This window comes from Petaurus breviceps, unplaced genomic scaffold, assembly GCF_028583685.1.
Source record: "Petaurus breviceps papuanus isolate PSGF00001 unplaced genomic scaffold, PetGlider_PUasm1.0 225, whole genome shotgun sequence".
Classification (NCBI taxonomy): domain Eukaryota; kingdom Metazoa; phylum Chordata; class Mammalia; order Diprotodontia; family Petauridae; genus Petaurus; species Petaurus breviceps.
The window spans coordinates 14,822,808-14,835,862 of record NW_027185889.1 but is presented as its reverse complement, the minus strand read 5'-3'; the positions used below and the strand labels follow the sequence as shown (position 1 = coordinate 14,835,862).

General features: G+C 40.3%; 1 protein-coding gene across 1 annotated transcript in view; it reads right to left on the bottom strand.

Moving 5' to 3' along the window:
- Positions 1-13,055, bottom strand: part of PLXNC1 (plexin C1) — a 226,955-nt gene that overhangs the window by 3,693 nt on the left and 210,207 nt on the right. Inside the window, exons 26-30 of the mRNA XM_069095172.1 lie at positions 11,463-11,570; positions 10,126-10,289; positions 5,469-5,616; positions 347-487; positions 176-250 (exon numbers count right to left, since the gene is read on the bottom strand). Of these exons, the coding sequence (XP_068951273.1) occupies positions 176-250; positions 347-487; positions 5,469-5,616; positions 10,126-10,289; positions 11,463-11,570 (636 nt within the window). The remainder of the gene's footprint in view (positions 1-175; positions 251-346; positions 488-5,468; positions 5,617-10,125; positions 10,290-11,462; positions 11,571-13,055) is intronic.

Below are 13,055 nucleotides of genomic sequence, written 5' to 3'. Positions count from 1 at the left end.
GGAGCAGGGGTCAGGATTGGAAAAATCAGAACCAAAACTGAGGGTCTGGCTTGGTGCCAGGATCCACACAACTCGTGACTGTCCAAGGGTCAGCCCAGATCAGTAATACAGCTTGACCCAAATCCCATAACTTCCTTACGTAGAACAGGGAAACAATGATAATCTTAAAACTTACCTCATCAAAATATTTTACGATGTATTTGTAGATTTCTGTCAAGGCCACTTCTTCATTAAATTCATTTTCATGTTTCTTAAAGGGAAATTAAAAAAAGGGTGAGAGTCCAAAAAGTAGTTTTTCAAAAAGGAATCCAACCAATACCAGCCCACTTTGGCCTTCTAGTCATACCTTAGATTCCTGAGTTAAGAATTCTTCCATTTCCAAAGACGACAATGGAGGCAAGTCCCTGATCGCTTTATAATAAGCTTTCACTTCCTCTTTGTAGTTTGGAATATCCTTGGCATAAAGAAGTTTATTAGTCGGTGCCTCCTTAAAAAACAAAACAGCAGAAATGTAAGGAGTGATGTTGCCCACAAACCTTAGCACCTAGTCATTGTGGCCAGCACACAAATGGCATTGAACACATACTGTTGACTTCATGACTGATTGACATCACTATGTGATTCATTGTTTTTTTCAGGTGGAATAAATGCTAATATATTCTGCCTTCCTCTCATAAAAGAACTCAAATGATTATTTTACATGATTTTGAGTTACTGTAACAATGGGCCTCATTTCAATCATAATTCAAAACTAATGGTAGTAAAAGCTTGAAATTAAAACATTTGCTCCCGTCCTTACCCATCAGTGAATTTCAGCACTCATGAAAGATTTGATTGTAGACTTGATTGTTTCAAAAGTAAGTGGGTTCTTTATATTACCATGGAGCCAGTGAATAATTGGTAATTGGCAGTAGCAATTTCAGATCTCTTCTACCACTTTTCAGGAGTGGGAGCAGGGAAAGGAGAAAGAAGGCATTTCAGTGGGCTCCAGACCATTCCACAAGGAATGTTGTGCCACATAGTTGGCATGAATATCTTGTGTAGTAAGAGTACATCAACTATCAAGTCCCAAGTCTCGTATGATTTGGGTGAAGTCACATAAAGTAGGATGAAGAAAGCCGAGCCAAAAGAGCAGAACATAACATATACACACTGAGAAATCTACTGTAGAGAGACCCCCAGTTTTGTCTCTGGTGCTTAAAATCTGTGTAACCATGAACAAGAAAAAGTAGTCTGGTAAAAATGAGGTTATTACCAACAAGATTCTCCCATCTCTTGGGTCTGGACGTTGTCCTTGTGTTCTGGCTTCATCTCTGCCTAATGGCTATCTTTGCCGGCCCTGGTTTCCCTTACATCCCAACGAAGATCCCATCTTCTACAGGATGGCGTTCCCAACCCCTCTTCATTCTAATGCCTTCCCTCTTAAACTATTTCCTATTTTTTCCTGTATATTGCTTGTCTGTTTACTTGTTATCTCCCTTATGAGACTGTGTACACCTTGAGGGCAGGGACTTTCTCTTTTGCTTCTTTTATCTCCAGCACTGAGCCCAGGCGCTGGCACATAGTAGGTATACATAGTGAAGGCTTCCTGACTACCTCTGAGATCCCTTCTAGTCCCAGATCCATCATGATGATATTTGTGTAACTTTAAACAAGTGACTTCATCTCTCTAGGCCTCAATTTTTTCATCTGAAATTGAAGATATTGGACTAGACAACCCCTAAGATTCCTTAATGCTATCAGTCTGTGATCCTCTTGGTATAGAAATTCTCTGTCCAGTGCAAATCAGGGGCTCATCGATAACTTCGTCTTAGAGAGTTGCTTGGGGAACACTGAGAGATTTGTTAAATGACTTGCCTGTGGTCATACAGTTGTATAGATTGTGTTGTTGTTTGGGGAGTTTCTTGGCAAAGATTTCCTTCTCCAGCTCATTTAACAGATGAGGAAATTGGGAAAAACGGTGAAATGACTTGCCCAGGGTCACACAGCTAGTAAGTGTCTGAGGCCAGATTTGAACCCAGCAAGATGAGCCTTCCTGACTCCAGGCCCAGGACTCTATCTACTGTGCTATCTTTTTATTGTTGTTCAGTCATGTAGTCATGTCTGACTCTTTGTGATCCCATGGACTATATAGCATACCAGGCCCTTAAGATCAAGTTTGTTGTTTCCATGACATTATATATCCATCTCATCCTCTGCTGTTCCCTTTTTCTTTTGCCTTCATTTTTCCCCAGTATCAAGGCCTTTTTCAGTGAGTCTCGTCTTCTCATTATGTGACCAAAGTATTCAAGCTTCATTGTCAATATCTGACTTTCCAGTGAATAGCCTGAATTAAATTCTTAAGTAGTGACTGATGTGACTTCCTTGCTGTCCAAGGAATTCCCAAAAGTCTTTTCCAGAACCACAATTTGAAAGCATCAGTTCTGTGGCACTCAGCTTTCCCTATAGTTCAACTCTCACTACTTTACATTGCTACTGGAAAAACCATAGCTTTGACTATATAGACCTTTGCTGGCAAGGTAATGTCTCAGGCTTTTTAGTCTGCTGTCCAGATCTACTATTGCTTTCCTTCCAAAGAGAAATCATCTTTGAATTTCATGGCTGCAGTCACTGTCTGCAGTGATCTTTGAGCCCAGGAATATAAAATGTGACACTGCTTCCATTTCTTCTCCCTCTACTTGCCAGGAAGTGATGGGCCCAGTTGCCAAGATTTTAGGTTTTTTTTTTTTTATGTTAAGCTTCAAGCCAGCTTTTACACTCTTCTCTTTCATCCACATCAAGAGGCTTCTTGATTCCTCTTCACTTTCTGCCATCAGAGTGGTATCATCTGCATATCTGAGATTGTTGATATTTCTCCTGGTAGCTTTAATTCTGGCTTTCAGTTCATCTACCCTGACATTTTACATGGTGTACGCTGCATTTAAGTTAAATAAATAAGGTGACAATACATAACCTTGTTGTATTCCTTTTCCAATCTTAAACCAATCAGTTCCACATTCGGTTTTAACTGTTGCTTCTTGGCCCACATATAGGTTCCTTGAGATGACGTAAGATGATCGGGCACTCCCATTTCTTTGAGGACTTGACACATTTTGTTGTGATCCACACAAAGGAACAATGCCAATGTAGTGGATGAAGCAGAAGTAGATGTTTTTCTGGAACATCCTTGCTTTCTCCATAGTCCAGTGAATGTCAGCAATTTGGTCTCTAGTTCCTCTGCCTCTTGGAAAGGTTTTTCTTTGATTCACATATTGCTGAAGCCTAGCTTGCAGAATTTTAAACATCACCTTGCTGACATGTGAAATATTGTTTGGTATTTTGCACATTCTTTGTCATTGCCCTTCTTTAGGATTGGGATGTAAACTTTTCTTTTCTAATCCAGTGACCACTGTTGAGTTTTCCAAATTTGCTGGCATAGACTGCAGCACTTTTAACAGCATCATCTTTTAGGCTTTCAAATAGCTCAGCTGGAATTCCATCATATGCTTCTAGCCTTACTGCAAGCCAGGCTTCCTAAGGCTCACTTCCCTTCACTCTCCAGGATGTCTGGCGCTAGGTCAGTAACCACACCATCATGGTTATCGGTGATATTAAGGGTTTCCTTGTATAGTTCTTCTGTGTATTTTTGCTACCTCTTTTCTGCTTCTGTTAAATCCCCCCATTTTTGTCTTTAATCATGCTCATTTTTGCATATAACTTTTGTTTTTTTCAGTCATGCCTGACTCTGTGACCTCACTTGGGTTTTTCTTGGCAGAGACACTGGAGTGGTTTGCCATTTCCTTCTCCAGCTCATTTCACAAATGTGGAAACTGAGGCATACAGTTAAGTGACTTGCCCAGGTCACACAGCTAGGAAGCATCTGAGGCTGGATTTGAATCCAGATCTTCCTAACTACAGACTCAGCACCTATCCACTGCACGACCAAGCTGACAGTGCACATTAAAGGCAGATCTAAAGCCAGGTATTATTGACTTCCGGAACATCTTTAGTCCACTCAGATTAATTATTCTTATTTGGCACTTAAAGACCTTCAACGTCTGGTCTGCCCTACTTTTCCAGGCTGATTACTCATTCCCGTCTTACACATTCTGTGTGCCAACCAAAGTGACCTACTTACTGTTCCTCAAATATGGTATTTCATCTCCAGTGTCTGTCTTCTATGCCAGTCTTCCCCACTAGTCTACCTCTTAAAATCCTCAGCTTCTTTTAGAACTGAACTAAGAGCTGAACTAAGTACCACATCTTTATATGAAGTCTGTTCTGATCTCCAGCCCTGAAATGTTGGTACCCTCTGAGAAATTACATCGTATTTTAATTTATCTGTGAATCTGTAGTTCTCCTCCCCACTCCCACCAATAGAAAGTAAGCTCTTTGAGGGCAGAGAATGCTTCATTTTGGTTTTTGCATCCTCAGTGCCTTGCCCATTTCCTATAATGCAACAGATGTTCAGTAAATGTTTGTTGAATGAATAAATGATGATACAGGGTTTCAAAGCCAGATCCTGGGAGACTGGGCAAGCTATCTTGAAGATAAAGGTTTACAGGGAACCTAACCAATTGAACTATATTAATTGTTCTCATTAATATCTTACTGTCCAGCATATTTAAGTGAATAAACTAGCATCCAGCAGTTGAGTCCATTCCAGACACTCCAAAAATGTGACTAGGAAAGAGCCAAAGCCTCATATAAACATTTTCAGAGAATTCTATCCCAGTTGTTGCTTGAGAAGTTCAGATACATTTGGCCCTCAGATGTCATGCAAGGCATTTTCTCCAAAGTCTGTTTTTCCTTTTGATCTTGGTAAGCTTTCTTATTTTGTGTTTTTGATCAGAGGAGGAAGCCAGGAAAACAATGTTCACAATGTGTTACTGATCTGGAAAGCCGATGGTAAATAGAAATTCTAGGCAAGATATTGTCATCAAGAAATCACGGATTATACTCAAATGGACATTCTTTGTTGATATTTAGACCCAACATGATTATGTAAATTTCAGTGGTTTCTCTTTATTAACATTTTAATATGTTTTTAATGTATAATTTTACCAGAAAGTAAAAAAACCTCAAAGGTTAAATAGTCATCCCACCCCCCATCCCCAACATAAATCTTCCAAATAAGGGGACAAAACCAAACCTACTACTTTAGTTTCCATTATCAATCAATCACCAAGTATATATTAAGCACCTACTATGTGCAAGAGATACAGTGATAAAAACCAGACAATGCCTGCCCTAAAGGACCTTACATTCTATGAAGTGGGTGGGAAGATGGCATGTTCATATCTAAGTGCATTATTTTAGCAACAAACCAAGGTGTAAATAATAATCTGCAGGCAATGTAAAATATAAATGGAATGAACACTATCCAGATGGTCTCTTTTTAGCTGGTTTAAAATGTTTACAAGAAAGGCAGACTACTTCAAACTCACAGATGACAGTATAAATACAGGAAATAGCAAACCATGTCTCACCTTCCCCAGTTGTTGTTCTGCAAGAGAAAATGCATCCATGAAAGCCTGGGCAATCACTGACAAACAGCTGTCTATGTGGGGCGTCTTCTTGATATCAAAGACAAACTGAGGGTTCTTCAGGATGTTGACCCAGAAACGAAGAGGAAGACTGTTCCATAAGACAGGAGATTTTCTTTGTCAGTTGGTTCATTCGCTGGAGACTCATGACATGCCTATGCTATTCTAAAAACAGGCATCTTTAACTTTTTATTGGAAAAAGAAGATGACTCTCATCCAAAGCACTGTGGTGCAGTGGGAAATGTGTGCCATTTGGAGCCAGAGGACCTGGGTTCAAATCCTGCTACTTAATACCAGCGTGATCCCAGGCCAAACAGCTTACCTCACTGGACCTCAGTTTCCTCACCCATAAATTGAAAGGGTTGGACTAGATAACTTCAGAGGTCACTTCAAACCTAGAGTATAACTAAAAGGCTGGTGACTAAAATTTCCCAAGGCTAGTGGGTAGAGATGGAACCAACAGGGAAACACGAAAATGACAAGACAGTATGCTCTCCAAAATAAGAATAACTCACTTTAAGGTTGATATAGTCGTTCCTCACCATGAATGACCTTATGGGGTAGGTAATGCAAGGATCCCTGCCCTCCTTGCCTCTCCCCCAACCCCCATTTCAACGAGAAAACTGACTCTCAAGGAAATAAGGAGTAGAGGTCGGGAAGTGACTTGGCCATGGTGACACAGCTGGTGAGTGGCAAGAGTCAGAATTTGAACTCAGATCTCTGACTCGAAGTCTAGTGTTTTTCCAGTGTCCATATTATTTCATATTATATCCATCTATCAAGGACCTGTGATTTAATGGTGTGAAACCCCACTGCCACCACTGCCAAAAGCAACCTGCCTGTAACTTAGAGTCTTAAGAGACTTGAGACAATTTGCTTTTAGACACACAGTGTACAAATACAATAATACATATATACTCCCATGGAATTTTAAGATTTGCAAAGCATATTATATACTTTCTCTTCATTGGGTCCTCACAACAACCCTATGAAGAAGGTGAGTTGCTTATCCCCACTTTACAAATTTGGAAACTGAGGCTAGCTGCCCCAGTGAGAGTGTTGGGCCTGGATTCAGGAAGAACTGAGTTCAAATCAGCCTCAGATGCTTACTAGCTGTATGACTCTGGACAAGTCTTCTGCTTTGCCTCAGTTTCCTCATCTGAAAATGGGGATAAAAAACTCACTAAAAAGCTAAGTTACAAAAAGGTTGCATTGGCAGTGGTGGTGGTAGAGGAGTTTCCATGCCATGAAATCACAGGTCCTTGACAGATTGACATAATATGAAATAATATCATCACTGGAAGAGCACTGGACTTGGAGTCAGGAGATCTGGGTTTAAATTCTGACTGTCATTCACCAGCTGTGCCACCATGGCCAAGTCACTTCCCCACCAAAACCACTTCCTTCAATGCCAGGTGTAGGTACTAAAAACCATACCACCTTCCAGGGTGGTTTTGAGGGTTCAGTAAGATGGTACCTATAAAGTATTAGCACACAGTAGAGGGGAAGGGAATAAGCATTTTAACACTTTGCATCATATTCCAAAATGGATATATAAATTAAAGAGCATACTATAAAAAATGAGCAGATGAATCTCATACAACAATGGAAAGGAGGTATAGTGTGAACCAAAAGAGGCAGAGACAGTCACAAAAGATAAGAGATAACTCTGATTACATGAAAATGAAAAGCTTTTGCACAGACAAAATTAATGCATCCAAGATGAAGGATGCGGAAGAAAAATCTGTGTCAAACTTCTTGAAGTATTTGGTATCCAAAATAAAAAAAACAACAAATATGCCTAAAACCAATAGCTATTCCCCAATGGATGATCAAAGGATACAAACAACCTCAAAAGAAGAATTACAAAGTTATGAATACATAACTATAAGAAAGAATGGTCTGAATCACTAATAATAAGAGAAATGCAAATCAAAGCAAGTCTGAGATTTCAACTCTCACCCTGCAAATTTGCAGAGATGACAGAAAATGGCAATGGCCAATGTTGGAGGGGTTGTGGAGAGGTCCACTAATATACTGCTGGTGAAGCTGTGAAATGGTACAACCAAAGTGACCAAAATGTCCATACCCACTGAACCAGACTCCATTACTGGGTTTATACCTCAAGGAAGCCATTGAGAAGAAGAAAGTCCCCACATACACCAAAATATTTACAGCAGCACTTGGGGAATGGGGTCTGTCAAAGAACTGGAAACATAATATATGTCCACTGATTGGGGGATGGTAAACCAATGGATGTATGTGGATGTAACAGAGTATTACCGTGCTTTAAGAAATAATGTATGTGATAAAATATAGAGAAACACTGGAAGATCTACACAGACTGATTTGGAGTGAAGTAAGCAGATCCAAGAGAACAATACACACAGAAATCACAAGACTGTAAATAGAAAGGCCAAGTACACATCAAAAAATCAAAAGTGAATTAGCAAAATTATAAAGATCAAGCCTGCCTCAGATGACAAGAGAAGATACCTTTAAGCCAGCCCTTCATCAAGCAGGAAGTCCACACAGGTTACTCATTGCACACATGTTCAGACTTATCCAATGTATTGATCAGTTGTGTTGGTTTTTCCCCCTCTTTCATTAAAAAAAAAAAAAGAAAAGAGAGAGAGAAGAGAGACCCTACCCACCCAGAAAGAACTTGTCCTCTGGAAGGAGACAGAACAGAATACAATACAAATACAGTACAGAGTGATAGATGTCAGGAGAAAGGGACAAATTAATTACTGGGTGGGTTCTGGACAGGGGAAGATTGGCAGTTTTTTAGAGGAATCAGGAGCGTCAAAAGACAGTGCCTGCCCAAATTTGTTTGCATGTTGGCTCCTCCATTAAGATCGTGAGCTCCTTGAGAGCAGAACCTGTTTTTTGCCTCTTGTATCCCTGGCACATAGAAGACAATAAATATAGACTTGACTAACCTCATATCTTCAGGATATACTAAATGTCTATTGATGGACGGATTGAATGATCTGGCAATGATTTGCAATTTGAATTAAAAGGGAAACAGATTGAAGACCGAGAGACTGATTAGGAATCTTTTGCCTTCATGCAAGTGAAAGGTAACCAGGCTCTGAATTATGGAAAGGAAGGGATGGATATGTGGGAAGGATAAGGAGGAGACAGAACCAAACAACAAACAGTAGGGACTTCCTAGAGAAGCAATGTGGATCAAAAGATTTTGGGATCTGAGACTGAAGGCTTCTGGAAAGGACCTTATCTAGTCCAGTCAACTCATTTTACAGATTGGAGAGCTGAGTCTGGGAGATCTTCAAACTCTACCTCCCAACTCTCGGAAGCCAGCTGTATAGAAATGGGCAAGTCATACAGTCAGTCTGTAAACACTCATTAAGTACCTACCACATGCCAGGAACTGTCTCAGTCTCATCATCTACGAAATGTAGCAAAATAATACCCAGAAGACCTAACTTAAAGGGTTGTGGTAAGGACCGACATTTTATGATAATAATAGGAATAATTGAGAACATGTACATAGTTCTTTAAGGTTGGCAGAAGGCTTTACATATTTTATTTTTGCAACTTTTCTTCAAAATAATCCTTCTAGGTAGGTGCTATTATTACCCCCATTTTATAGATAAGAAAACTGAGGCTAAGTAACTTGGTCCTGGTAAATGTCTGAGGTCAGATTTGAACTCAGGTCGTCTTAACACCAGGCCCAGCTCTACTCCTCTGTGCCACCTAGAGACTTGTCTAAGGGTCACACAGTAAATGAAGGGCAGAGCCAGAATTCAGATCCAGCTTCTGCATCTTCCAAGCTAGCTCCTTCCCATACAGGGCATGGTGACTAAGATGATGAAATGAGCCCACCATGGCAGATATCATAAGTGCCCCATAAAGGCCCCAACCAGTTCTATGGGAAAACAGAGAAGGGGTGGTCACACATGGTTGGGGGAGGGGCAGGGAGGGCATAGGAGGTTTCATTTCAAGGGGGAGAAGACACCTAAACTTGAATGACAGGATAGGAGGTAGCAAATGCTTTCCTGTCCAACCCAGGAGACTCTTGCATCCTGGAGGGAGCTAGGAAGAAATGTCCCTTCAAGATTATAGACTTTAGGGGGTGGCTAGGTGACACAAGTGAATAAAACACTGGCCCCGGAGTCAGGGGGGCCTGAGTTCAAATACGGCCTCAGACACTTAATACTTACTAGCCGTGTGACCTTGGGCAAGTCATTTAACCCCAACTGCCCTCTAAAAAGTCTATAATCTTTTTTTTTCTTTTTTGGAGAGGGGGAGACAGGGCAATTGGGGTTAAGTGACTTGCCCAAGGTCACACAGCTAGTGTGTGTGTGTGTGTGTGTGTGAAGTGTCTGAGGTCGGATTTGAACTCAGGTCCTCCTGACTCCAGGGCTGCTGCTCTATTCACTTTTGAAAATCCTTGGAAAGAAATTAAAGAGGGTATTATTTTTTATTGTTTTCAAGACTTTGATAAAGTAGTTTCAAATGTGCTGTCAGATGACTGAACCTTCTGTTAACCTCCTCTGTCCTCATTAATAAGCTCTCCAAGGTTTTTATAAACAGTCAGTGATACCACATGTTCTTCCCCATCCCCTTGGCTTACCTGTTTGTTTTCCAAATATGTACAACGTCAGGATCAGTGATTTTTTTATTCTCAGCCTGGGCATCCAAAAAATCAAAGAAGTATTTGATGGCAAACGGGGCTTTGCTGTTGGGCAAACTCCAGATGCTTCGGAAAAGCTTTTCCAAGACAGAGTGAATGGCCACCTAAAAGACGGGAGGAGACCAGGTTGTTGTCTATGAAGCAACATAAGCCAGTGGCAAAAGCCATGCTGGGCAAAATGAGGAAATGGATTCTAAAGGGAAAGGGAATCAAAGCAGACAAGATCCACAGCTGGAAGGGCAGAGCTCTTGCATGTGGGAGCTGTGGATTCAGATTTGGTTTGTGCAAAATACTAAGCCCCTACTTACCAACAGCAAAGTTGTTTAGTCATTTGGGAAGTGGGAAAACTCAAGACTTCCCAGGTAAAGCCAAGTGCCCAACTGAGATGACAACCCTACTGGAAAGATGGTTGGTCCTCATTAACGATCTCCAGGAGGGAAAAAGTCAAGTGGCCATGGCAGAGTCTGACAGTTTCCCCTCTTATTACATCTATTCCCAGCCTAGGGTCTTACTGTGTCTTTCTAAAGCATGTGAGTGATGTACAAAAGCTACATAGGGCAGAACTATTCAAGACAGCAAACATTGCTGCTGTTCTCGGTGCTCTAACCAAATCTACTGGGCTCTAAACAAATTCAGTTCTGTAATCCGGAACAGTATGGTCAGTAACTTTACAGCTACAGGGCCCAGTGCAGATAATAATATTTTTCTAGGCTTATTTTAGGAGGAAAATAATCCGGCATGTCTGTTCATTTCTACCAAAAGCCAGATAAGTTGAATTGGCTACAGATTTGGCATTCTACCAGTTTTCACTTCCAGCACTGTTTGTGATGTGAACAGAATTCTTAATTTCTTATTTTTTTTAAAAAGGCAGCTACAGAATCCAGGTTTATATCCACTGACCCTTCTATTGCTTTCTTGTTTTGAGTACAAGGAAGGAGATTTTTTGCTTGTCCAAAATAATGAATTAACAAAGAAGGATAATTAGACCAAACCAAAAAAAAAAAAAACCATGCTGAAAACTGGGGGATGGGCCGGGAACACTAGGAGAGTCTCATTTTAAGACACTATTGTATGAATCAGGTAAGTGCTATTATTTCTGCAACTGATGTGTTGACTTTAAGGGAAATGAAAGGCAATATATACAATTTTAGCTTTCTTCTTGCTTTGCTAAAAGTTGCTAGGGATTTGTAACATTTTCACACATCAGTAGAAATTAAGTCAAATCCATCACAAGTCCCTGGGTAGAGGTGACAACATTTCCAGGATGCTCCGTGTACCTTGGTTGACAGCAGCTTTGTTAAATACATTTCCTTTACTTTAAACTTGTGCTTCCCTCGATGTCTCTTGCCTTGGACATCCTGGAATGCTTCTGAGTCTGGTAAAATCTACAGAAAGAAGACTAAAAGGGTTAAACCCCAACTGGCCATTTGCTTTTTTAAAATAAAAAACAAACATAATGATGCCTTTTGTCTTTATATCATCTATAGTTCCCAGTTTATCCCTCCCCACTCTCAAATCTGGAGAGTCATTCCTCATGACAAAGAATAAAGAGAGAGAGAGAGAGAGAGAGAGAGAGAGAGAGAGAGAGAGAGAGGAAAAAAAAAGCAGGTGAGCAAATTTTACCAGTTCATCAAAAAAGGTCTGACATTAAATGTAGGCTTCCATACCCAAAGTCTCCCTCTTCAAAAAATGCAATGGTAGTGGGAAGGAGGGGAGGGGCAGTAGGGTGGAGGGAGGGCTTCCTTCTTAAGTCTTGCCTTTGGGACCAAGCTTGAACATAATTTCACAGTATTCATGTTTTGTTTTTTTTTTTCCATTTCACATTACTGTAGCTGCATGTCATTTTCCTGGTTTTGCTTGCTTTATCATTCATGTAAGTCTTTCCACATTTCTCTGTTTCATCACACTCATTGTTTCTCAAGGTAAAGGAATAGACTTATTACATTTATAGATTGTTTAGCCATTCCCTAATTAATGGGCATCTACTTTCCTTCCAGCTCTTTGCTGTGACAAAAAGTGCTTCTACAAAAAAGGTATAATGATATTTGTGTTCCCCAGAAAAGAAACGGAAATCTGGAAATTGTCTAATAATTAAATAGCTTAAATTGTCTAATAATTAAATCCAAGGATTTAAGAGGAAGTAGATTTCACACAATTCAATAAAAAGGTAGGTGGGAGCCCATGAACCAAAATTCTATAGGGAATGTAATCCCAGGAAGAACAGGTAGCTCTCAAAAGTGAAATTCCAAAAACACAAGAAAGAAATAGCAAAGGAAGGGAGAGAGAATGATGTGGTTGCACAGGGAACTCACCAAGTTAAAAGAGATCACAAACTTAAAACTTCTCAGAAAGGGTAATTAGCAAAGGATGAGTACAAATGCATAGCACCATCTTGTCAGAAGTGTGCCCAAAGGGCTAAAGAGTATAGAGTCAACTGGAGCTAACAAGGAAAGTGGAGGATAAAAGATGAGGAATTTTTGTTAGAGTCAGGGAAAAAGGGAGCTCCAAAAAAAAAAAAAAAAAAAAGACCAGACCACTGCTCAGGGGGATGGATGGAAGGATTCTAACTGATTACTGAGAGCTGCTCAATCCTTATTTTGCTTTTTTTTTTCTCCCAGGGATAATGATCTTTGGATTAGAAAGAACAGAGGAAAAATGGCTAATAACAAAGATGAAAGGAAGTAAGCTGCCCTTGCTGAGTTCAGATCACTTAGCCTAGATGAACTACATCCTAGGGTACCGCAAATTGGCAGATGGGATTGCTGGGCCATTGTCAATGATCTATGAGAGACCATGGCGAGCTGGAGAGGAACGGCAGGATTATAGAAAGCAAATGTTCTCCTGACCCTCAGAAATGGCAAGAGAAATCA